The sequence below is a fragment of the Panicum virgatum genome, chromosome 9N, assembly GCF_016808335.1.
Source record: "Panicum virgatum strain AP13 chromosome 9N, P.virgatum_v5, whole genome shotgun sequence".
Lineage (NCBI taxonomy): Eukaryota > Viridiplantae > Streptophyta > Magnoliopsida > Poales > Poaceae > Panicum > Panicum virgatum.
The window spans coordinates 44,142,613-44,169,311 of record NC_053153.1 but is presented as its reverse complement, the minus strand read 5'-3'; the positions used below and the strand labels follow the sequence as shown (position 1 = coordinate 44,169,311).

General features: G+C 49.4%; 1 protein-coding gene across 2 annotated transcripts; it reads right to left on the bottom strand.

Annotated features, from left to right (window-relative positions):
- Positions 1-13,335: 13,335 nt before the first annotated feature.
- LOC120690880 lies at positions 13,336-23,451 on the bottom strand. 2 transcript variants are annotated; one of them, XM_039973746.1, is made up of 8 exons: positions 23,215-23,447; positions 23,077-23,108; positions 21,476-21,547; positions 21,230-21,327; positions 20,994-21,076; positions 14,299-14,376; positions 14,109-14,204; positions 13,336-13,868 (listed from the first exon to the last, which is right to left on the bottom strand). In XM_039973746.1, the coding sequence occupies exons 1-8, from the start codon at positions 23,311-23,313 to the stop codon at positions 13,605-13,607; spliced, it is 822 nt and encodes a 273-aa protein (XP_039829680.1). In that variant the 5' UTR covers positions 23,314-23,447; the 3' UTR covers positions 13,336-13,604. The 2 variants fall into 2 exon arrangements, with proteins under 2 accessions (XP_039829680.1, XP_039829681.1); XM_039973747.1 differs by lacking the exon at positions 21,476-21,547 and having other exon boundaries at positions 23,215-23,451.
- Between the last annotated feature and the right edge of the window lie 3,248 nt (positions 23,452-26,699).

Genomic DNA, 26,699 nt, shown 5'->3' with positions numbered 1-26,699 from the left:
GTAATGTTTAGTTAAATCTGAAAAAAATATTTCCAGTAGGTTCATAATAGGATCATAAATACTCAGTTAAATTTTCGGCACTAGTACTTACATGGTTTGATCTATACAAATTAATCTTGTTCCTAGCTGTGGCTGTGTATTTTGTTTTTCATAATTTTTTTTATGGTACGTGAAACTTTCTGAAATTTATACAGTAGGACCTACACTTGTTGAAGTACAATACATAAAAATTTCAACCCTATAAGCACTGTGTAACTATAGTTTTGGACAGCACGTGTATCTCTAGTGTTTGTTAAAGAAAATGACTTTTGGTATGTGTTGGTAAATGATGGAAACCCCACAGTGACTCTATGAACTAATAATTGTTGTTTATTACTCTATAAATGATTGCCCAAAATGATGTAACAGAATATATTGCAAATCATCTTGAGTTGCGTTGGATTACAACTCTATAGTGAAGAATTGATTAAATCGTATCACTAAAATAACTCACGCATATGCATTTCATATAGATTCGACTACTCTCCCTGACGGTACGTACGAGCTGGTGCCCGAGTCCGAGAGTGAGCAGCGTGAAGCTCAAGTGAATCTAACTGAAGCCGTCGAAGACCCGAACCAAAGCTCGGAAGAGCCCAAGGCTAACTTTGCTTAGCAAGGCAAGCCTCGGAGCATGTCCTACCTATTTTAATTCATGCAACTATTTGTATTCCTGTTTATTGTGCATTTAAGTTGCAGGAATTGTTTGGAACCTTAGTTGCATGATCCTAGGTACCTATGCTTGAACACTAGTATGTGTAGGTCGCTAGTTGGCTATGCTGATGGTTCGGTAGAAGTCGAGTGATTTCCTGTCACTCGCGAGCTCATAGAAGTTGAATGCTTACTACACACTGCAATATAAGGTTTACGGGCGGGGTTGTTGTACTTGTGATACCCCGTCTGTTTAGTCAAAATGGATAAGGCCGCGGTGTGTGGTAGTGGTGGTTAAGCGTTTGAACGTACTAACCACATGCCGAGAATATGGTAATCGGTAAGCTTAAGTACCAGATGGAACCGGCCGTGGAACATACTCCCCACCGTCTGGTCTATGGTCACGCACGGGTGCAGGGTACCCTAGGACGGTGGGCCTGTTTCATGCCCGGGGAAAAAGGGGAAAAGTCGCGTGGGTGATTGCATTCCCCATGCGTGTGTTTAGGTCTGCCTGGCCAGGTAAACAAATTCGATTCGAATCATCCGTCTCTCACAGATATTGAGACTGCTTAACCCTTTTGCCACATAGAGTAAGAAGTGGAACAATGATGATCAGAAATATGATTGAATGATGAAAATAATTGTTTCTCACCATGTATGCTTTAGGATAGATGCTAATGTAGAATGGTTAATCAAACTAGAACTTGAGAGCTAAAATCGGAAAATAAGGACTCACTCTTTATTGCTTCCCGGCAAAGATAAACCCCTCAAGCCAAAAGCCTTGCATGTCTAGTTAGAGGGCTAGTTATATTCTAGTCGGGTAAGCCTTGCTGAGTATTAGTATACTCAGCCTTGCTTGTGGCTCAATTTTGTTTCAGGTGATACTTTTGAGGACATGATTGCTAGTTTGACGTGGCCGTGTACTCTGCCTCCTGGTTGGTCGGTGGAGTGGGATACGACTCCGGCCAGCGATGGCAATGCCGAGTGATGTCATGTACGGGCTTCATCATGACATCATGTATCGTCGTTTAGAACTCGTTTTATTTCCGCTGCAGTGAACTCTGAACTACTTTCAATTCAATTTTCAAGTACCTTTCGAAGATTTCGAACTTGGTTTGTAATTATTAAGTTAAGACCCTGTAATGTAATGTATCTGTGAAATGTTGTACTCTCTGGACTCACCTTCGTGTGGGTTGCATGCAAGCTTTGGGTTCGATCGACGCTAAGGTGGATTCTTCGGGACTTTACCCGACAGCACTGCCGAATTACTCCGTTTGAAGTGCGTGTTAGCCGGGATTCTCTTTAAGATGATGGTTAGCGCACTTGAGCCGGATTAATTAGGGTGGTACTGCCACAAATACCAAGGTAAAAGTAAGAACAATGCTACCCTGATCACAAGAAGTGATCAGGGCAGCATGGCGCTTACTTGGATGAAACCTTAGGATTAGGGGTGGCGGTGCGCCGAGAATTGTTGTTGCGAGACATGATGACGTTCTCTCTCTTTCATTAAATGAATAGGTACATATTTATAGTCTAGATGACTTGACCCGTAAGGCAAACTCTAACTAACTAAAGGAAACAAAATATAATATCTAAATAACTAACTAAATCTGGACTCCTGCCTTCCGTCAATCCAGATCTTCATGAAGCTTCCAGATATCAGCCGAAACAATCGTGACAGATCTTATTGTTTCGGCAATCCCCGTCGACTCCGAACGTATCTTGATGTGATTCCAGCAGTATCGGGAACCCCTGCTGCAGGGTCGGGCTAGGCAAACCTCCCACGCATGTAGCGCGTCGGAGGTGTCAACGAGTGCAACCTCTTCCTGCAATCCAGCTTCGTGAATAGACTGAGCTTCAACATGGATTAGGCCCGTGACCCCATCTCAGCTTGACCCTTGAGTGCCCAATTATCATTGTATTCAGCTAAACTTATGATATAGGCCTGGTTAAGTGGACTCCTTTACCGTGGGCTTCTTCTGACATTTGGCCTACCAATCCTGGTCAAATTCTGGCGATAACAGTAAGACAGCAGCTGCCTGGTACCGCTCTCTGAAGTACCTTGTGCATCCGTACATGATGAAATCAACTATGCCAACAAGAGGAAATCCACAAACATGACGCATTACCATGTTGTAACACTCTGCGTGGTTGGTTGTCTCGATCCCATATCGACGCCCACCAGTGTCGTATAGAATTGACCACTTCTCCTTAGATGCATCCTTGATCCACTGTGTGAAAGGACCGCCACCTGAACGTCTACGGCTGGAGGTTGAGGCCTTTTCCTTTAGCAACTCGGCGCACATGTTATCTAGCACCTGCCACAAAGCATCGAACTTCCACCGCTAATTCTGAGTGCACAACCTCTTGAACAAATTCATAAGTTCCTTATTCTTGAAGCGCTCATAAAAGTTTGCACACATATGCCTTATGCACCACCTACTCACAACATCTGTCCATAGAGGAGGTTGTCCTCAACTTCCTTCATGTAGTTGCCTTATTGCTGCTAGAAGACCTGCATGCCTGTCACTGATGAGGCAAACATCAGGCCTTGCATCAACAACGTGAATCTTCACATGTTCAAGGAACCAGTACCAGCTCTATGTGTTCTCATTCTCAACAAAAGCAAAGGCGATGGGAACCAACTGCTTGTTGCAATCAACTCCAATCGCTGTCAGTATTGTCCCCTTATATCTCCCTGTCAAGAATGTGTCATCGATACACAGAACAGGAAGACAATACATAATTTCCCTCACACATGCACCAAGGCAGAAGAAAGCACGGAGCAAAAATCTAGGTCCCCCATACAAACTCGGTACAATGTAGGTATCAGTCGCGCTTCCAGGATTTCTCTGCACAATTGCTGACAGCATGTGAGGCAAGTTATCATATGATGCCTCATATGCGCCGAACCTCATCTCAAACACCTTTTGTTTTGCCCGCCAAGGCTTTGCATAGCTGATTTTGTATTGAAAACGGTCGTCTATGTTCCTAATTATCAATTTTGGCTCATAATCAATTTTGTCGAGAATCACCACATACATCTTCTTGGCCACGAAAGTGGATGTGATGTTACGGTGATTTTGCGCAACAGCAGTTAATCTACATGTATGTGGTGTAATAATTGAACACTCCCAGTGTGTCTTGTACTTGCCCTTGTAGGCATGTACTCGCCGTGTACAATCACCATTGACACACTTCACCTCATATTCTTTGCTGCTAGACTTCACAACTCTGAATTCCTTCCTCAACGATATAGCCCAAAGCTTCACAGCATCCTTCACAGCTTCAATGCTAGGATACTTTGTCCCCTGCACAACCTCATTCTCTCTGTATTCGTACTCATTACTCCTAATATCCTGTATCACTGGATTTCCAAAACCCTTGCCTTGCCATTCACCTAGCAACGGGTAGTCCTCATCGTCTGATGAGTCCCAACATTCTTCCATCACTCGAGCCTCCTGGTCTTCATTCTCTACAGCTTCCACTATTCCAGGTATCTGCTCCCCCTCATCAGCTAAACCTTACGGCTCAAGTTGAATGACATGCACGTTCTAATTTTCTTTTTCTCCTACCTGATCAGCTATACCTTGCGGCTCAGGTTCTATGACATGCATATTCTGATCTTCATTTTCTTGTTCCACTGCTTGGTTCATATGAGATGATGTACTTGTTGACCCTTCACGGAAATGAGCTGCCTTCTGGTGAATCTGAATTAGCATTGCAAGAGGCCACCCGCGGTCAAGAGCTGCTTGCATGTAAGTCCGTCATTCTTTGGTATTTGTTATAAGCATCAACTCCCAGAAATCCCCTTCAGTTGCCCAATTCGTCACAGTCTGAACGGTTAGGAAATGAGTCTTTGGATTCACATTGAATATCTCGTGAAACCATTTGCGTATGGAACCAAGACTCCTCTCTAAGGGTTTATCTATTCTGCACTCTCTGCGTTCAAAAGCTTATAGATTTACTCCATACGCATCATGAGAAATATATTAGTCACCATAATAAACTTGAAAACGAAGCTTGCTCGACATATCTGGCCACATAATAATGATATTAAACTGATTGCTAATCTAATGTGTCAACAAAAATAATTACAACATAATCTATTTGTAAAGCGTAGAAGAATTTTGGTTACCTGCAGTCGCCGGCTCGAAAATCTGGCAGGATTTCGCCTCTCTCGCTCACTCCCTCTTTTTTCTTGGTTTCTGAAATTTTAGTGATGCAAATGAGGGGCGGGGGACCTGCCAACCCTTATATAAGGGTAGGCGAGCCGGTCGCCCTGCTGCCGGGGCCCGCCGCCCCGCGGCCGGGCGACCGGTCCTCCAGGGGCTTTTCTGCAAAAAAATTTCGCGAAATTTTTGCAGAAAAGCCCCTGCCGCCCCGCAGCGGGGCGACCAGATCCCGGCCGCCCGGCAGCTGGGCGGCCGGGGTATATTCCTGTAAATTTCGAAAACAAAAATATATTTTTGTAAAAAACGAAAATAAAGAATATAAAAATAAAAAAAAACCGCAGCAGCCACGTCCGGCCGCCCTCAGCGGGCGAACTGCTTCTGGCCCGACAGATAATCCCTTCATAGCAAAAATGTCACACGGAGGCGGACACCAGGATTCGATCCCTGGACCACGATCCATAGGAGGTAACACTGAAGACCAACTCAACCACTTCGATTTGCTGGCGTACGCTGCTTTGCAGTTTATTCAATTGTTACCGTAGAAACAATTGCATAAACCGAAGCCTCGTCAGGTCTCCCCCCACCTCGAGAGTTGCAAGTTGCATCCAGGCAATAAAAAATAAAAGAAAATCAAGGCAATAAAAAATAAAAGAAAATCAATAAAAAATGCAGAATCACAGCGCACAGGGGACGTGTTATTGGTGGATCCATTCGTGACTTTGTTATCTACACTTTATTTTGCATATATGCTGCTTCCCTTCGATCAGGCAATATGACAATTACTGTCCGACTAGGCCTTTACCTCTTGGTTGACTTCGATCACTATTTTGCATATTGTGATATTAGCTTATGCGCAAATTATCTCTTCGGCCAGCTACATACAATGTCAACATGTTCTTCATTTTACATAAAAAAATATGCATATGCCCTCGCTCATAAATAATATGGTTTGGTAGCCGCATTCCATATATATATATATGAATTTTTCTAACTCTTTCTTTGGTACCGAAGAGATCATGTGCTGCTTTTGATTCTTAGCGCTGAGGCATGCTACCCCTCGCCATCAGCGGAAGGGCTGAAATGCCCGAAATAAGCCGACACGGTCCGTCCTCACTTTTATGGCAATGACATCCAATGTCCTGCTTAATATCTTACAATTTACCCTTCGCAACATCTTACTTAAATATATGCTTATGCTAACCCCTTGCTTAATTACATGCTTATCCTGACCCCTTTCATTTGAAAGGATACTTTCTATCTGTTGTGCAGGATTTTGCCAAGGTAAGAAACTCTATTTTGCCCTTGTGCTTCCATACTTTGCTCGTGTTCTTCACACTGTCTACTTCACTTAAATTATCGTGCACTTTGGGGTATGGGTTTTCACCCCGAAGCCAGAAACAGTCTTATATGAACCTTCGGTTATCTAATGTCTAATAAAAGATACTCCTTCCGGGTTATTGGTTTTGATTATCCGAGAATGATGCAAAATTCTTCTTCGGGCTATTGGTTTTCACCCCGAAGACAATTATATATGAGTTTCGGTATCCGAGGAGGATACAAGATTCTCCTTCGGCCTATTGGATTTCACCCCGAACAAACTTTATATGGGGCTTCGTTTATCCGAATATTATGCAAGATTCTCCTTCGTCCTAATGGTTTCCACCCCGAAAACAACTATATATGGGGCATCAGTTATTTGAGTTTGATGCAAGATCCCCCCTTCGGGTTGTTAGATCTCACCCCAAAGCGACACTCCATATGGGCTTCGGCAATCTATGTTTTATGCAGGATCCTCCTTCGATATTGGTCTTCACCCTGAAGCAAAGCACGGTTATATATGGAAATGATCATACTTTGGTCTTATGGAATTTTATTTGGCCTTCGGTATTGATTGGCCTTCTGTTATTGGTGTACTTGACAAGGGTGCACCGAAGTGTCTATCCCTCTTCGTCAAGCGAAGAGGGAAGTCATCGGGCGCATTGCAAGTGAATGCCACTTGGAGAAATGAGCCCAGGGCTCGCTAAGCTGAGCGGCCCGCATCACCCTTTGGTCTCAGTTCTTAATTTTTCCCAGTCAAAAAAGACCTTCCGCGCAGAGCGCCAAAGGTATTCAAAGACCTTCCGCGCAGAGCGCCGAAGGCAATCAAAGTCCTATCGTGCAAAATGCCGAAGGCATGGAAAGTCCTTTCGTGCGAAAGGCAAAGACTAGGGCTTACCTATGCGAGCTAAAGAGCCGAAGGTCCCCTAATAGAAGTCATTTCGTGCGAAAAGCCAAAGGCATGGAAAGTCCTTTGGCAATTATGCCGAAGACATCCTAAAATATTTGAAAATATTATTCTCTCAAGTAAAAATGATGCAGGTATTGTAGGTGTATAAATTGGCATCCTCAGGAATGGTAAAATTCTCTCTTGGGCCTTCGAATTATTGTTGAAAAAACAAGTTATCAACACCAACGACCTTCGTCGCAAGTCGACTTTGGAGGGGTCTTCGGCATGCATCAGCATGACCCTCTGACTACGGCCTTCGCCCTCGTCGACACACTCGGCTCGAGGGGCTCGCCTTCTACTTTGGCGACGACTGCTCCGGCCCTCGCCCTCGTCGACACACTTGGCTCGAGAGACTCGCCTTCGACTTTGGCGATGACTGCTACGACCTTCGCCCTCGCCGACACAGCTCGGCTCGAGGGGCTCGCCTTCGACTTTGGCGACGATTGCTACGGCCTTCGCCCTCGCTGACACACTTGGCTTGAGGTGCTCGCCTTAGACTTCGGCGACGACTGCTACGGCCTTCGCCCTCGCCGACACACCTCGGCTCGAGGGGCTCGCCCTCCACTCCGGCGGCGACTACTACGGCCTTCGCTCTCGCCGACCAAGCTTGGCTCGAGGGGCTCGCCCTCCACTTCGGCGGCGACTACTACGCCCTTCGCCCGCTCCGACACAACTCAGCTTGAGGGCCTCGCCCTCCACTTTGGCAATGACTGCTACATCCTTCACCCTCGCCGACACAGCCCGGCTCGAGGGGCTCGTCCTCCACTTCGGTGACGACTCCTACGGCCTTCGCCCTCGCCGACATAACTCGGCTCGAGGGGCTCACCATCGACTTCGGCGATGACTGCTACAGCCTTCGCCCTCCCCGACACACTCGGCTCCAGGGGCTCGCCTTCGACTTCGGCGACGAATGCTACGGCCTTCACCCTCGCCAATACAGCTCGGCTCGAGGGACTCGCCTTCGACTTCTGCGACGAATGCTACGGCCTTCGCCCTCGCCAACACAGCTCGGCTCGAGGGGCTCGCCTTCTACTTAGACGACAACTACTACGCCCTTCGCCCTCGCCGACACAACTCGGCTCAAGGGCCTCGCCCTCCACTTCGGCGACGACCGCTACAGCCTTCGCCCTCGCCGAAACAACTCGGCTCGAGGGGCTCGCCTTCAACTTCGGCGACAACTACTACGGCCTTCGCCCTCGCCGACACACCTTGGCTCGAGGGGCTCGCCATTCACTCCGGCGGTGACTACTACGTCCTTTGCTCCCTCTTCGTCAAGCGAAGAGGGGAGTCATCAGCGCATTGCAAGTGAATGCCACGTGGAGAAATGAGCCCAGGGCTCGCGAAGCTGAGCGGCCCGCACACCCTTTGGTCTCAGTTCTTAATTTTTCCCAGTCGAAAAAGACCTTCCGCGCAGAGCGCGGAAGGCAATCAAAGTCCTATCGTGCAGAATGCCGAAGGCATGGAAAGTCCTTTTGTGTGAAAGGCAAAGGTTAGGGCTTACCTATGCGAGCTAAAGAGCCGAAGGTCCCCTAAAAAAGTCCTTTCGTGCGAAAAGCTGAAGGCATGGAAAGTCCTTCGGCAATTATGCCGAAGGCATCCTAGTATATTTGAAAAATATTGCTCTCTCTAGTAAAAATGAAGCAGGTATTGCAGGTGTATAAATTGCATCTTTGGAATGGCAAAATTCTCTTATGGGTCTTCGAATTATTGTTGAAAAAACAAGTTATCAACACCAACGACCTTTGTCGCAAGTCGACTTTGGAGGGGTCTTCGGCATGCATCGGCATGCCCCTCTGACTACGACCTTCGCCCTCGCCGACACAACTCGGCTCGAGGGGCTCGCCCTCCACTTCGGCGACGACCGCTACAGCCTTCGCCCTCGCCGACATAGCTCGGTGCAAGGGGCTCGCCTTCGACTTCGGCTACGACTACTACGGCCTTCGCCCTTGCCGACACACCTCGGCTCGAGGGGCTCACCCTCCACTCCGGCGGTGACTACTACGGCATTCGCTCTCGCCGACAAAGCTTGGCTCGAGGGGCTCACCCTCCACTTCGGCGGAGACTACTACGCCCTTCGCCCGCTCCGACACAACTCAGCTTGAGGGCCTCGCCCTCCACTTTGGTGATGACTGCTACAGCCTTCACTCTCGCCGACACAGCCCGGCTCGAGGGGCTCGTCCTCCACTTCGGTGATGACTCCTACGGCCTGCGCCCTTGCCGACACACCTCGGCTTGAGGGGCTCGCCCTCCACTCCGGCGGCGACTACTATGGCCTTCACCCTCGCCGACACAGCTTGGCTCGAGGGGTTCGCCTTCGACGTCAGCGACGACTGCTACGGCCTTCGCCCTCGCCGACACACTCAGCTCGATGGGCTCGCCTTCAACTTCGGCGACGACGGCTACGGCCTTCGCCCTCGCCAACACAGCTCGGCTCGAGTTGCTCGCCTTCTACTTCAGCGACGACTGCTACGGCCTTTCACCCTCGCCGACACACCTCGGCTCGAGGGACTCGCCTTATACTTCGGTGATGACGACTTCGGCTTCGGCCATCGCCCGCGTCGACACTGTTCGACCGGAGGGGCTCGCTTTCTACTTCGACCCATCCACGACATCGGCAGTTTTGGCTACGCCTCTCGAAGAATCTTCGCTCCTCCCCCCGCTACGACCTCCGGCCAAGAGGGGCTGGGGACAGGGCGGACTAGCATCACTTTGCGCATCAAGTCTCGTCTGGCGCTCGAAGGTGGAGAGCCGAAGACACTGTATCCCCTACTTCGACTACATCAGCCACGGCGGACGCCCAAGAACCAAGGATCCGCAGCCTGCGCGATGAAGTCAGGCAACGAAGATTCCGTTTTCATCATCGTCAAAGACCCCCATCACAGCCGAAGACCTTCTTCATCGTCGAGGACCCTCATCACTGTCGAAAACCCTCATCACCGCCGAAGACCTTGGTCGTCGTTAAGACCGAAGTCAAGAACCAGCTGCAGTGTATCGTCATGTATATGGGCCCGCTAGGCGTGCGTGCTCTTTTCTCCATTTGTTTTGTCCCACTGGGTTTTTGGATGGAGTTTTTAGTGAGGCATACGAGCGGATGGTTACGAGGACAGTCCTCATGGCCGAGGTCATAGTTAGAGCTGGGCCACTTCCTATGTATTCAGCGACTATGTTTTGTCGTACCGATCAAAACAAAGTAGCTGAGGGGCTACTGTTGGGGGAATAGCCCAGCCCATGAGATTAATGGGCCTCATGTGGTGCCCCAGGGACCTTTTTGTAAATATTATACCCACCAGGGGACCGGGGCTAAATTGCCGCCCCCTCCCCTCCTATATATAGCTGGCCCAAGGGGTCAAATGGGGACTCTCTCCCCCCATTGAGCATTTTTCACTCTCACTTGCTCTGGTCTCCCCCCCTCTCTCTCTCTGCTGTTTGGTGGAGTCTTCTCCCCAACACCAGCGTATCGTCCGCTACACACTGGGGGACCGTCCACTACACACTGCCTGAAACCAAGGTTTGTTGAGTGTTATTTGTGCGGCACAATGTTCGAATGTTGCCAAGTGCCTTCCCATTACGACACTCGGCAAATGTGTCGTCACCGTCACCTAGCCGTGTCCCTATTTTTTTACTAAGAGCCATCAGGACACTCGGTTGCCGACTGCCCGATAGAGAACACTCGGCAAACTCATCATTGCCTAGTCTTTGGTTGCCGTGTAAGGTATGCCGTGGGTTGCACTCGGCAAACAAGGCGATTACGGTAGTGATTGTAGCTATGCATGTACACTAAAATTTCACATAATAACTAATGAATACTACAATAACTTGAAAGGAGACCAGCACTACTATACAAACCCCTATCGCTGTTAGATTGAAAATGCCATCACCACCGGTAAGAAGATCTGTTAGATCAGGATCGGTTGTGATGAGTTGGTCCATTACGGCCGGATTCTAGAACTGTCGGTGATACCCTTTCAAAAAACAACAAAAAATAGAAAAACATGATGCTGTAGTGCGGCCCCGCTTGCATGGCGCTCTGCCTCGACGCCGCCCGCCCCATCCTTGGTCACGGCCGCCTCATTGACGCCTGTCACCGTCACCGGATGTGGCTACCTCAGCGCTGCCCTTTCCCGTGGACCCTCCGGCCCAGGTGCCGCCCATTCCAATGGCCACGCAGGCCCAGGTGTCGCGTGTCCCTGCGTGCCTCCACACGAACAGCGGTGTGGAAGGGGTGGCGGGGAGGGGAGGATCTGTAGAAGAAAGGACAAGCGACAAAGGAATGGTGGCGGGAGATGGGAGAGGAGGAGGAGGGGGAGAAGATAGGGTAGGAGGGAGAGGGAGACAAAAAAATAATATATGGGTAGTGTTCATATCACTGCCAGATTTAGTATAAACCAACATGATGCGCACTGTTACCGTCAGATCATATTACATCCCGACGGTGATGTCTGTTATCACTGCCGGTTCGGTTTGAACCCATAGTGATGGGGAGTTTGAGATGCACAATTCTGTAGCAATTGAAGATAGATAGAGCTAATGTGGCAACAAAGATCAAGCTAGAGTGTGAAATGTCAAAACTGATAGAGCGGCATTACCGAAATGTTACGAGCCCAACCCATCGGTCGCCCTCAGTGTCGCTCCACCGACCATTTCCATAGGAGAAAATTCCCTATATCACCCTAGTAAACTTATCTCTCCCTTCCTTGGCCTTTTTTTTCGGAAGTTCCATATATGACAACATAACTTCGTTTCCTCCCTAAATTAGCCCTTCCCTAAATTTGCCCTTCCATTTTAACCCTATTTGTATTGTATAACAAAATTGATATTGGTACACCGTTAGTGCCTATTAACTTGGTTGTTAACACCGTTAGTGCTCAAAACTAACGGAATGACCAATTTAGCGAAGAAACAAAGTTTAAAGTGTTATATAGAGAACTTCGGGGAAAAAAAGGTCAAGGAAGGGAGAGGTAAGTTTAGTAGGGCTATATATGGAATTTTTCTCCTTCCTTAACGAGGGCCACGAGTCGAGAAGGAACAGGGTGGTGATTCGATCAGAGTTTTTGGTGTTCGACAGAACAATAGATGGTGCACACAATTATTGCATAATCTCTTTGTACAATATACTAGCATAGTGTTTGTGCGTTGCTATGGATAATATACTAGCATGGCACACACAATCTACGTGATCGAGTCCCGAACAGTGGGCTAATCCGACTCACATACGGGATAGACTAAGGCCCACCTATCAATGAAACAAACGGACCAAACCAAAACATTAAATGAAAACCTTACGTGTTTTAAAAATTGGTATAGATAAATCACATCTTCTTAAGATCAACTGTGTAGTTTGTTGGGATGTACCATAACAAAATCTTAGAGGACGTTTTGATCCAAGTGCTAAACTTTAGCACTACCCGATCCAAACAGGAGTGCTAATAAAATTTAGCACTCAGATTTAGTCTATTCAAACAAACCCTTAATACTACTGTATTCATTGCCTTCCAGGCAAAATTTGTGTTCGAAATATAACCACAACTTAGAATACTTAAACGAAGCTCTATAATTACAAATTCCAATGAAGATAACTTGATGATGCCCGACTGCAGGAGGTAAAAAGTTGCGACAGATTTAAACAGTTCGAGCAAAATACAGTTAGCCATCACGAGGTAGATCGGCCAAAGTGGAATATGATCATAGCGTGGTGCTACCACCTACAAATATTAGGCGGATGGCCCAGCGTCTCAATCATCAGCAGCGGCACAGATCAATGGTTATAGATGGCGTCAATCGGTCATCGGCGCAGTGGAGGGACCGTCACAGAGACATCTGCTATAGATTCCTTCCTGCAACGACTTTAGTAGTCATGGAACAAACAAATTTGTAGTGTCCAACAAAGATGGCATTTGCTACAAATAATGGTGAACGAACACTTTGTTGTAGAACTATGCAAAAAAAAATAGTGTAAAAATAATTGCACGCAGTTATTTTATGAAAAAGACAAATTTTCTTTCACAAACTGAAACAAAAATGTTAGAAACATGTCTTTCAATGAGGGAGGCTAAGATTGGCACATCGCCTATAAAGGTACTTTACTTCTAAGAGTTAATGGCCTGGTAATACAATGTCCACACAGTATTCCTAATAACTATCGCTAAAAGCTAAAGCTTATGATGTCCGGTTCTCCATCTATTGAAGAAAGGAAAAAAGAGCAAAATATACACAGAAAAATAGCAGTGGTATGTTTTTCGAGCAGAATGGACTGTTGGAAAAATTACATAATCGATGTGTTGCTACAGCTTTGATTAACTTGGTACATGGTTCATATACAATTGATAAACAGATAATCAACAGTAAATTGTGTTCTCCAGTCTCCACACTTAAACTCTGGAATGACTAATTCAGATCTTTGAGCAGACTGGTCTGATTCTTGTGAATGAACAAGAGAATGGTTTCAATGTGTGAAGTACAACAAGAGATCCTATGGGTCATGTACCGCTACCCACATCAAAGCCAGCACCCGTCCATCCTGACCCAGAACTCAATCTTTCCTTGGGAAGGATCATCACACCACCCCTCCCTCTTGTGTTTGATGGTCTTCTCTTCTTTTCAGACTCTGCAGGTCTTTGCTGCTGCCCAATAGAGGCGGGCTCTGTACAATTATTCAGAGGGCCAGTTGAAGTGGCAGAATTTTGTGGCATGGGCGGCTGGGGTACTGAAGTTGTTGTAGCATGCTGTATGGTATTAACACCCTGATATAATAATAAAGCGGTGAGCCGAGGATTAAACCATGCTAGTATGCACTCAGTCCGTCAGTCGAGACTAAAAGTAAACATTATCTGCCTCCCCAGAACAAAAACAAAGCTACTGTCTACTGACAATCGGAAAGCTTGTAACCAAATGGGACTGATCCTTATTGACAATGCTAAAACAGAAATACTGATAGTGAGGAAATAATGATTTCATAGGGACTGATTAATGAGTTGACTTACTGAAACATCGACAGAAGCCCTGCTGGGATTTAAAGATTCTAAACGTTTCTTCAGTTCCTCTAATCTTGTATATTGGGTAGCAGCACTCTCCTCAACCTAGTAGTCAAATAAATCAAACAAGATCTCAACAACATATATTGCAATGGTGAACATATCTTCATAAAAGAAAATCTGAATCTTAAAAGCATACCAGATGGTTCAGATCATCACAAAGTTTCTGCTTAGCATCTTCTTCGTCTTTAACAACTTGTGCAGCAGCTTCCCAGGCCTAGAGAATACCAAATACAACTCAAGATATCAATCTAGCATTAAAAAAAATGACAATGTTAAATTAACAGAAGAATGGAAGAGAAGCACGTCAATTTACAAAGAAAATAGGCAAAGAACAGTTAGAGGTCTGATCAATTACACATGAGAATGACATTATAACTGCAGTTTCCAAAATAACAGATAGTGCAGTACAATAATTGTGGATATAGGAAATGGAAACACAAATGTAGAGACTGTGTTAGATAAGTCTCACATTTTTGTGTCGAATGTATCTATCTATATTACTAGATAGGGCTACATATAGGTATAGCCCCCCGGGGTGATCTCGACCATCGATGGGATCACACAGTGATTTTTTCTAACCTCCTGTGGCCGCCTAGGTAGAACTGGGGTTAAAGACCCTATATATGTAATCCAATGCCCCTTGGGACAAGTGGTTGAGAGAAACTAATTTTCATTTGGGGAAACAAGTGGTATCAGAGCTAGAGTTTCTCTCTTCCCAACCTACCAGCCAGCTCTCCCTTTCCTCTCCCAAGATCCAGCCGCTAGCCATCTTCTCCTCCTGATCTCAGATCTCCCGATGGCGCACCACCCTCCACCTGACGGCAGCCAACCTCCTCTCCACCCGACGGCGGCGCCTCCCTTTTACACCCGGCATGGCCCCTCCATCCAATCCTTTCTTCTCTCCCGACATAGCGCGCGGCGCGCACATAGCAGAGTAGCACACGACACGAGGCGTGCGTGCTGGAGGCAAAAGCAAGCAGCGCGGGCGTGCGGGAATGGAGTGGTTCCAACCCGCGGCACTGTACGAGGCCGGGCGATGGACCGGCCGGTGGCTACAGAGTAGGCCGGCGTAGCGCGGCGGCGCAGTGCAAGCTTGCGCGGAGGCACGCGCATGCCGGAGGTAGGTCAAGAGCAGGCGCGCGCAGCAGTGCTGCTCGCGGCCAGGCCGAGCCACGCGGATGCAGCTACGTGGGGGCCACGCGACGGCTCTGCAGTAGATGGAGCAGGCTGGATGCGCGGACAAGGCAGTGAGCTGCCTAGGCTTGTGCATGGGCGGAGGAGCATTGCCCACACGTGGAGGCAGAGCTACAGCACAGGAGCGCGCGGCAAGCAGGGCCGGCAGCACGGGTGGCTTGGTCTGCAGCAGCAAAGGAGGACCTTCATTGCATTTAGCGGTAACTCGCGGCTCCGGCTGCAGTGGCAAGCGGTCAGCGCACGACCAGCGGCATGCCCATTGCTTCTGCTGCGGAAGCAGATCGCACGTGGGAAGAGCTGTGGCACGCAATGTGAGCGGAGCAGTAGGCTCTCGAGGCGGAGAAGGTTGCTACGGCGCGACGGCCGAGGTAGTGGTGGAGCGGCGTGCGGCTGCTGCGCGCGTGACTGAGGCGAGATCCAGGCCGTGGCGGCGGAAGAGGAGGCCTAGGCCGCACACGCGACATTGGAAGCTATGAAGGCGGAGGGCGCGCAAAGCCGAGAGGGAGCGGTAGGCAACGGCTGTGGTGGAGGCAATGACAGCTCCCACTGCCCCTCTGCGGCTGGACGCGCCGCTGGTGTCCGACTTGGAGACTCAGATGACGCTGCAGAACCCCGACGTGCGGGCAACGCTGCAGGCATGCGACGTACGGGAGGCGCTCGCGAGGTTCGGCAAGCTCCGCGAGGGTGACCGGAGCTTGGAGGTGGAGCACGACCAGCAACGGCGGTTGGACCGCACTAGACGCGCCGTTGGTGACCGACTCGGAGGCTCAGATGACGTTGCAGAACCCCGACGTGCGGGCGACGATGCAGGCACGCGACGCGTGGGAGGCGCTCGCGAGGCTCGGCAAGCTCCGTGAGGGCAACCGAAGCCTGGAGGTGGAGCGCAACCAGCAGCGGCGGTTGGACCGCGCTGGCCAGCACCGGCGGTTGGACCACGACCGCGGCTCTGTCCTCAACTCCAACCTCGACTCCGTCCTCAACTCCAACCTCGACCCCGCAAGGGTCCGCAGAGGCAAGCAGGAATGGCGCAAGGCGGCTGATGCTCGAGACCGTGAAGCCGAGCACGGAAGAGACCGTACTCGGGACCATGGCAGGCTCCGCGGCAGCGAGGAGTTGGTACCCCTCACTAAGCTCGGACGACTGGTGAAGACCAGCAAGCTCCGCAAGGTCGAGGAGGCGTACCCATGCACTTGCTCCCCATCAAGGAGCACCAGGTCTTGGAGACTCTTATCCCGGGGCTCATGGCGACGTGCCATGAGTTACTGGAAAAAGAGCACTGTGAGCTGGAGGTCGATCAGCAGCACTAGGTGGATTGCACTCGGCAGCAGCAATTGGATTGCGCTGACCGGCAGTTGGATCGCGACCGCAACTCCGACCTCGGTCCTGACTTTGACTGCAAGAGAGGTGCAGACAAGATGTGCATGGAGCGGAGGCACGCTTAGCTCGGGCTCGCGTGACCTGGACTACGTCAAGACCGAGTTCTCACTCGGCGCACTTGGTGTCTACTTTGGAGCCGACCTAGGGCCTCACCGCTTGGAGCGGCACCCTAACCAACATCGCTCCCCTCACGTCCAAGCCGTGATCAAGGACTGCCCGCAGGAGATGCGCTGTGGCCAAGTTCGTGACACGTCATACGAGGAGGTTGAGCTGGCTCTATTCCTGTTGGCCAGGAGCATCGAGCTTCACTCGATGGTGGCAAAAGGGCAAGAGAAAGGATCGAACTTCTCTCCTCCCACGAAAGACCACCACAGCTTCCTTCCACTTCGATGACCTGATGTTTCGTCATCAACTACATCCACCTTGAAGCATCCGGGGGAGTCAGCAGCTCTTCTACACCGAGTCTGCCTACTCCAGCATCCGAGTCGCCATCAACCCCGCCAAGTTCTTAACCAGCTCCGGCGGGTTTTCCATCAACACCCATGTTGAGCTCCACGTGACTCGAACTACTATGTGAGACTTGGGGGGGGGAATGTTAGATAAGTCCCACATTTGTGCGTCAAATGTATCTATCTATATAACTAGATAGGGCTAGGTATAGCTCTCTGGGTGATCTCGACCGTCGATGGGATCACACAGTGGTTTTTTCTAGCCTCTAGTGGTCGTGTAGGTAGAACTGGGGTTAAAGCCCCTATATATGTAATCCAATGCCCCTTGGGCCAAGTGGTTGAGAGAGACTAATTTTCATTTGGGCCAACATAATGATTGTATTAATGTATTCATCTGCTCACAATGTTCCTTCTTAACATAAAGATATGTAGTTCTCTTGCGTGTTAGAGGAAACAAACTGGTCACAATGGTTTGTAATTCAACCTTGCACAAATATGAGTTTATATAATTTTGTAGAAATAGTAAATTTAGAATGTGCTCCATGTATGTTTGATATTTCTTCAAACATAAATTAGAAGTATGAGATTTATTGAAACCTTCATACAGGCACTGAGAAATTTGCTAATGTCCTTGGAAGAGAACTGGACCTATGTATTCAGAAACATGGTATGTTCAACTGCAGCCTTATAATGCAAATTCATTCTTTGATCTAATCGCAGTTTTTGTCTCTGTATTGCTTTTTTATCCACTGGGACAATCTGGTGTTAGCCCAAATGAATTCTATTTCTCTCAACCACATGGCCCAATGGGTATTGGGTTACATATATAGGGGTGTGGGACTTAGCAAGTCCCCTCTTTAACCCCGGTTCTTCCTAAACAGCCACATGAGGCTAGTAAAACCACTGTGTGATCCCTTCGACCGTTGAGATCACCCGGGGAGGCTGTACCTAGCCCAATCTAGTCATATAAATAGATACGTTGACGCACAAATGCGAGACTTATCTAACATTCTCCCCCTACATGTCACATAGTGGTCCGAGGTCGTCGTGGGCGTTAGTGGAGAACCCGCCGGACCTGGTAACGAACATGTCGGGGTCGATGGGGACTCGGATGCTGGAGTAGGCAAGCTTGGTGTAGAAGAGCTGCCGACTCCCTCGGATGCGTCAAGGTGGATGTACTCGACGATAAAGCATTGGGTCGTCGAAGTGGAAGGGAGCGGTGGTGGTCGTCGTCGTGGGAGGAGATAAGTCCTATCGTTTCTCTCCCCCTTTTGCCGCTGCCGAGCACGATCGACCTCTAGCTCATGGTGCTCTTCTTCCAGCGACTCATGGTGCACCGCCATGAGCCCTAGGACCAGACACTCCAAGACCTGATGCTCCTAGATGGGGAGAGAGTGAAGGTACGCCTCCTCGACCTTGCGGAGCTTGCCGATCTTCACCGGTCGTCCGAGCTTGGTGAGGGGTACCCACTCCTCTCGCTGTCGCGGAGCCTGCAATGGTCACCGCATCCAACGCGGCTGAAACCACGACCAAACACTTTGTGGTCCTGAGTACAGTCTTCCTCGTGCTCGGCTTCGCGGTCTCGAGTGGAGTCGAGGTCGGAGTTAAGGACGGAGTTGAGGATGGAGTCAAGGTCGCAGTCTAACTGCCGGTGCCGGCAGCGCAACCCCACCGCCGCTGCCGATCGTGCACCATCTCCAGGCCCCGGTTGTTCTCGAGGAGCTTGCGGAGCCTCACGAGCGCCACCCGCGCGTCGCACACCTACAACACACCCGCACGTCGGGGGTCTGGAGCACCATCTGCACGTTGGCCTCCGAGTTGGTCATTTCCAGCGCGTACAGCTGCAAAGGGCAGCCCGGGGCTATGCCGCTGTTATCGTGGCCTCTGCCACAGCCGCAGCCTACCGCTCCCTCTCGGCTCTGTGCGCGACCTCCGCCTTTACAGCCTCCAGTGCCTCACATGTGGCCTGAGCCTCACGCTGCCGGGCTGCTGTAGGCTCCGCACCCGCCCGCTCAACCACCTCCTCAGCCTCCGCCACGCACAAGGCCGCCATGGAGTCGTCAAGCCGCCAATGCGCCTCGACGATGCGTGCCTTCCGCGCCGTAGCCGGACGCCGCGCCTTGCGCTGGTGTGCTGCTGCCTCCTCCACTACCGTAGCAGCCTCGTGTGTCGTGCCTCGTGCCGCTCCTCGACCCGCTGCCCTGCAGCGCCGATGCTCCCGACAAAGCTCTACCACATCCTCTGCCGTCGCCGCAGCAACCTTCTCCACCTCGAGAGCCTCCCACTCCACCAGCGCCGCCCGCAGCCGCCGCTCCGCCCACGCGTGCTCTACTTTCGCTGCAGAAGCCATGGGCTCGCTGCCAGTCGTCCGCTGACCGTGTGCCGCTGCAGCCGGAGCCACGAGCAGACCTGTTGTAGCACCGGCCTACCAAGCCTGGTCACGAGCCTGCGTGGTCCCCAACGCCTGCTGCTAGTAGCTCGGGCTGCCTGCCCTTCCTTGCTGGCAACACACCCGCAGCGCCTAGTCCTCCGCATGCACCCAGACGTTCGAGACGAGCAGCAAGCCTGCCTACTCCACCTCCCGCACGCGCTTGGCCCGCGCGCCGCAGAGCCTTCTGGTCACCGGCGCGCGTGGCCCCTTCGCCCGACGCCTCGCAGGCCTGCACTTGGTACCCCAGTCGCGCTGTGCCGGCCTTCTCTGCAGCCGTCGGCCGCTCCCACACGCCGCGCCGTCCGCACCTCCGCACGTACGGTCCGTGGCCCGTGCATGCCACATCTGCCTGCTGTGCGCCTTGCCGACATGCCCGCGCACGGCCCTGCCGTACACGGCCGCCTGCGCCACACCCGCACACAGCCCTGCCGCACACGGTTTGCCCGTGCCCCGCTTCTGCCTCAGCTCCACGTGCGCGCACACCACTGCGCCACGAATAGGGACGGTCCGACGGGGTCGAGAAGAGGAGACGGCGCCGGGGAGAGCAAGGAGACGTCGGGAAAGCGAGGAAGGTAGGTGGTGGATTGGGAATCGGCAGGGAATGCGCCGCCTCCAGGGAGAGGTCTCAGGAGGGAAGAGAGGGGTAGGGTTGGGGGACTTAGCAAAGTCACCTCTTTAATCCCAGTTCTTCCTCCATGGGAGGCCAGTAAAACCACCGTGTGATTCTATCGACAGTCGAGATCACCCCAGGGAGGCTATACCTAGCCCTATCTAGTAATATAGATAGATACATTGACGCACAAATGTGAGACTTATCTAACATTTGGTTGGTTCTTTGCAACGAGTTTTGGCGTAGCAGCTATAATTTGATTTATCCTTTTCTTCCAAGGGTTTCATAATTGGACGTTGAATCCATTACATATGATGGGAGTTGCAAGAGTATTAGGCGCAGCTTTTCTATGCGCTATCCATGTGGACACCGTAGAAAACACTCTATTCGAAGATGGTGATGGTGCAAATACTTTAACCGAAAACGAAAAAAAGAATAACTACTGCTTAACAACTTATATACATATATACAGAAAAATATCCTAATATCTTTTTCCTTCCTTGAATCTTTTACTTTTAGTTCATGAAAAAAAATTATACTATAAATTTCTTGTTATCCATAATTGATTTACCTGGACCAATACATGAGATTCTTGTGCTATTTGGGGGATTTGTTTTTTAGTAGGGGGTCTAGGAGTAGTATGCTATTAAAAAACAGTAAATAAACATGTTAAAGAACAGAGACTATATGAACAAGGAGCAAGTAAACTGTATCAGATAATGCTAAAATAACTAAACATTAATATCAAATTACATCTTGAAATGTCCAACCTTCTTTGCCTGTTCCTCTTTCACCTTGGCTAAACGTATTTTCTCTGTTGACATTTCAATCTTTTTCCTCAAATGCTCAAGTGCTGGAGAATAAGAACAAACGAAAAGCAGGAACAAGAAATAAGGTGCGAGTACACAGTACATAGATTGTAGAAGGTGAATCAAAGCCACCAAAGGTAAGAACATTCTGTGTGTAGAGGTCAAATATATTTGCCGTGTGAAAACTTATTAGATACCTGCTTTCTTTGGTCCAGCTGTTAGTTTCATTTCAAAAGTCAGGTTTTCTAACTCCTTTTCAACTTCACGAATTTTGGAATAGTTGTCCTGAATGTATCTGAGACATAGCAACAAGCTTCATTACAAAAAGAAAATTGCATGTGCACATATGCACCATATGATACATTACTAAAAATACATTGGCCAATATTCTATGGTTATCAGTTCCTGATTTTCCAAAGTAAATGGTCCCTAGAGATTATTACATTGCCAATAAACACTTCCCTGTGATCCTAGCAGTGACGAAGATGCAAAGCTTCCAAGGTAAGTACCTAAAACTAGTGGACACAAAAATAGATATTACACTATAAGACATATACAGAAGCAAAAATTTGGGCATGCACCTAATCTCTACTATTTCTAAAGCAAGCAATGATTCCTTGTCCGTCAATCGGAGTCCTAATCGTAACCGAACAAGTCAATCCAAATCCCAATCGGAACCTGGACAATCAATACCTCGCATGGTCACGGCACGGTCTGTACACGGAGTGAAAGAGCACAAAATTGGTGGTCTCATTTAGGTCTGGGTAAAATTTATATTACATGTAGCAACGCACGGGCACTATGCTAGTATAATCATAATATTCATGTGCAGATACATTGCAAGCATAGCACTTAACAATAATTGGAAGCTAGGGAACTGCATATATGTAAAATAAAGCGAAGTAAAAAACAGTGTGAATAATTTTTTTATATCAGACAGTCACACAGCAGTGATGCCAAATGTACAGAAGATGAGAACATAACATATCAAGCAAAACAGAGTAATACAAAATGAGTAATTGGTGTCACATGAAACAGAGTAGCAAGTTCAGGCACGCCTCTGTTCCCATGATTATGTTGCAGGCATTGAGTATGATCCCAAGTGTTAAAAGAAATGCAACATTGATAACCTTTTTCCAGTGAAAAGAGTAACTGAACTTCTTAACAATCATTAATTAGTTGAAGGCATTGGCTGCAGCTGCATGAATAGCTTGTCTCATTCTTTCATGGACAAGTATATAGTGTAAGTTTGTAATAGTAATAAAGCTACTAAAACCCATCAATGAATAAAAATCATACACCCTCTGTCCCAAAGTATAAGATGTTTTAGTTTGTCTTATGTCAAACGTATTTAAATTTGGTTAACTTTATAGGAAAATACACCGACATCAAGAACATAACATGAGTTTCAATAAATTCACCATCCAATAAGTCTTGATAGTGCATTTATTAATTATTAGGTAATGTAGATGTTAATATATTTTCCTGTAAAGTAGGTAAAAGATAAAGTATATCCGGGTTAGCAAATAAACAACATTGGAAAATAAATGTGGTAATTTTACATGAAATCTTTTATTATACTGTAGACCGTAACAGAGAACATTAGCATTAACAGTACTTCAGTGCCCCCATTGTGCTTTTTTTGTCTAATCGAGTCTCAAGGTAGTGGCAGTTCTAGTAATTCGAACAGTTCAACATGTTAGTTTTAGTTCCTAAGCTGACTTCTTTCCTGCAATGCAGACGGCTATCTCATGTTCCTCTTATCCTGAAGGACTAAGGAGCAAATGCTTCGGATTTACCACTTATTGGTACTATACATAGGACACATGGGAAACAAATAATTCAAACAGAGGTTTGTGCATTTGGATTACTTCATTCCCTTCATGCAGCTGCATTCTCACACATACAACCGCAATTTCTACTCAAGTACACCCATCGAATTGCAAATGCATAAAATTTATATCCCCGTAAATTAAAAGGGCTAATGTAGATCCACAGTTTCGGATGAGATATTCAAGATTAGAGGAGCAGAGGAATGGCTTACTTCTTCAGCTGCAGCTGCTCCTCCAAAATCACCTGCCAAAAACCCAGACTCGCAATCAAGAAACGCGGAACCCAATAAACACAGGACCATTTACGAACCAAGAACGCGTCGATGAGAGGGGGCGTGCGGGATGCCAACCTTCTCGGTGTAGGCGATTACGGGAGAATCTCGGGCAAGGCCGTCGGGGCCGATCTCCGGCTTCAAGGTCGGTGGTGGTGCCGGCGGCGGCGCCGCCATTCCGCCGGGATCTGCTATCTGCCCTTTTACCTTCTGCTTTTTTTATTTTCTTCTTTTTGGCCAACCTTTTTTTCCTCTGCCGCGAGCTCGATTGTGTGCTGCCAAATTAAAGTAAGAATGACAGCGTAGATGGCAAGTAGCCTAACACGCTAACACATGAAGACGACCTTGGATTTAGTGGTAGCTATCTAGTCAACGACAAAACGTTCCACTTTACAAGTTTGTTGCTCATATGCAGAAATTCGGTTCCTCATGTTTAAAATGATTTCTATATATTTCTCACTGAACAAATACAAAGTTTTCTATTTTGTTTAATGCGTCAAGCATCAAACAATGATTGGCTATTAAAAATATCGATGTTTGAACCTTAAATCAACAATTTGCACCATCTCCCTTCTCTCTTTCTCTATCTCTCTAGTTGGAACCCACCATCCTCCCACCTCGAGCGACTCATGGTAGTCCCGATCCTTCCAAATGGCACAAACGCTTGTGGTCAGTCTAGTCCCAGTCCTAGTTATTAGGACCGGACCGGCAATTGAACCACTAGTGTGCTCGGTTCACTAGTCTGACCGGTTGAACCAACAGTTCAAATAGATTATGTTTTAGCATACAACATAAGGTATATAGTGGTGTAGTGGTAACTTCTTTTGATGGGAACTTAGCATGCATGGTTCAAATGCCCCTTCTGCACCATCTGCGCTCGCCCCAACACCCTTCATAGCGCAAGGCTCCATGTGTCCCTATCTCCCTTTTTCCTTACAAGGATTAACCCTTCCTCACGTTTCTCCTCCCAAAGCGAGATTGTCCCTATCTCCCTTTTTGCAAACAAGGATTAATCCTCTCTCACATTTCTCCTCCCAACGCGAGATTTGCATGCTCACCCCAATGCTCTTCATAGCGCAAGGCTCCTCATAGTGCAAGGCTCCATGTGCCCCTATCTCCCTTTTTCCAAACAAGGATTAAGCCGGCCTCAATATCTACATTGCGGATGTATATAACCAAATTGTCAGTGTCCAGACCTCACGGCCTGGCACTAACTAGTAATGATGTTGCGTGTCCCTATCCTAGATGGTTGATGCAAGAGGTAACACAGTAACGCAAGGGTTTATCCTGGTTCCGGCTGCGGGGTCGTACGTCCAGCAGGGTGTGCGAGTGCACTGTATTATCTTGCACCGGAGTGCCTGTAGTAGGGGAGTACAAGCAAGGCGAGGGAGGGAGGGAAGCTCCCAAGTCTCTGCTAGAGTGATTGAGGCGAATGCCAATATCGGGGGCGAGTGAGCGAGTGTGTTCTGCGAGATGGAGGAAGATAGATGGATGAACGTGGGATAGGAAGGAGCCCGCCTCCTCCTTTTATAGGCACAAGGAGGGGCGGTTACATGCACGAGGAGTACACTAAAGTCGTCATCCTTCCCCGAATCCGGGGAGAACAGGGAGCGGCTGCTGTTGTCGGGGCACTGGAGAGTATGGCGCCGGGCGTGGATGTCGTCCTTTGAAGCCCTTTTAGCCACGCGGGGATCGCGCCGGCGTCCTGCGACTCCTGTGGGCGGCGTGGTGTCTTCTTTGGAAAGTACCGTCCTCCTCGCCTGACTTGGTGGAGTACCGATGGTTCTGTTGACGGTGGTCTTGTGCTGGTCAAGGTCTGTACCGTGTCCGAGGATCTTCCCCATGCCTGCCGAGGGTCCTGCAGTAGAAGAAGTATGAGGAGTTGGCAGCACAGTGGCGGAAGCAGTGTCAGGCATGTCCGCCCAGGGTTGCAACAGCACCGGGGATGGCGGCATAGTGACCGGAGTTGGCGGACAGGACTCTGGTCACACCCGCTGTGTGGAATGGCGGCCTGAGGCCGGCTGACTTCACGCTCTGCGATGGAGTGGTTGGCATTAAATGCCTCTGTCAGTCAAGTGGGTGAGCAGATGGGTTGCTTGTTCCGTCTGTCGAGGGTGGCCTCGAGCGAGACAGAGTTTCCCCCTGAACCAAGGCCCTACGGAAGGCTCGGCCGAGGGGGTCTCGAATGAGGCGGAGTTGGCCTGCTTTCCGAGGGTTGGTTTCCCACCCTCAAGCGAGGCGGAGTTGTGGTGCGCTGCTGGAGGCCTCGGCGGGGAGGCCTCGAGCGAGGCGGAGATCGTTCTGCGGGTTAGATGGGGCCTCGGACGGGCCGTACTGTAGAGTTGGGCCGTGGGCCAAGTGCTGACCGGGCTGCTTGGGAGCCTGGAGAGGATCCGGGTACTGTGGGAGAGCTGGAGGAGATCCATGATATCCGGGTGCAGAGTGACGATAGAGTGGTCATCATTGGTGGCTTCGGCGACTTCTTCCTCTCCAGGATCGCCGTCGAGTAGTCCTTTTTCCCATTCGGATCGGAGGAAGACGGCTCGCCTTGGTTCGCCATGACTGTAGAGTATGACGAGGTGGTCGGCACTGCGGGCCCAATTGCCTAATCGCGTTTTGCGCTTTTGTGGGCGTTTTAGTCCCTAGGTTAGGGTGCCCCTAATTGTGGTACCCGACAGTAGCCCCCGAGCCTTTTTGTGGGAGTGAATATCAGTCCTGCAGAGGCTTGATCCCTCGGAGCCGTGACTCGGATGCTAGCTTTGGGTCTAGTCCCTCGAATGTGTGAAGTTTCCTCCGTGGGGGCGCGTCAGCGCACCCGCGGGTGTAGCCCCCGAGGCCTTGGAGGAGTGCGAGCACTTGTCCAAGGGCTAAGAACGTCGCATTTGCGTGGTTGATCGGGTGAGGAAGTCATTCAGCATTCCTTTCAGCCGACCTCGGCTTTCTTTAGTGCTGATGAGGTGGCCCCTTGCCCTTTCTGGACCAGTTCAAGCGACTTGTCAGACGTGTGAGGGGATTTGCAGGCACGTAGGATTTCACGATCGGGCGGTTGCCGATTTATTCGAGGGTACGGCCTTGGCCGTGGCATGCGAGGAGCCCCCGAGCCCTGGCCCTTGTGAAGGCGTTCAGGGGAGGCCTCGACTTTTAATGTTACGACCCTCGTCGCCCTTTCGCAGGGAGGAGGAGTGAAGCAGGCCATGCTACCCTTGCCTGGGCCGCGAGCCATGGATGCTTCGGTGAGCTTTTAGCGGGTGATTCAAGCGGACGTCCATGCCCCGTTCGATAAGGGTCGGCTCATGGTCCGTAGACACGTCACATAAAGCACTCGCAAAGGTTCGCTAGGCGGGGCTCGGACCCATTAGATAGGGTCCGAGGGCTCGATGCTCTCCCTCGATGGGATCCCCCTTGCTAGGCACCCTCGGCTGGCCTTTAACACTGCGTAGGACGTCTCGAATTCTACATTTGAGGGTAGCTTGTAGGGCAAGTCCATGTTGTCTCTGACTCTGGTGATCTTGGGCGTCTGTCGAACCCTCGGCGGGCCAGCCTTCGAAACCCTAATCAGTAAG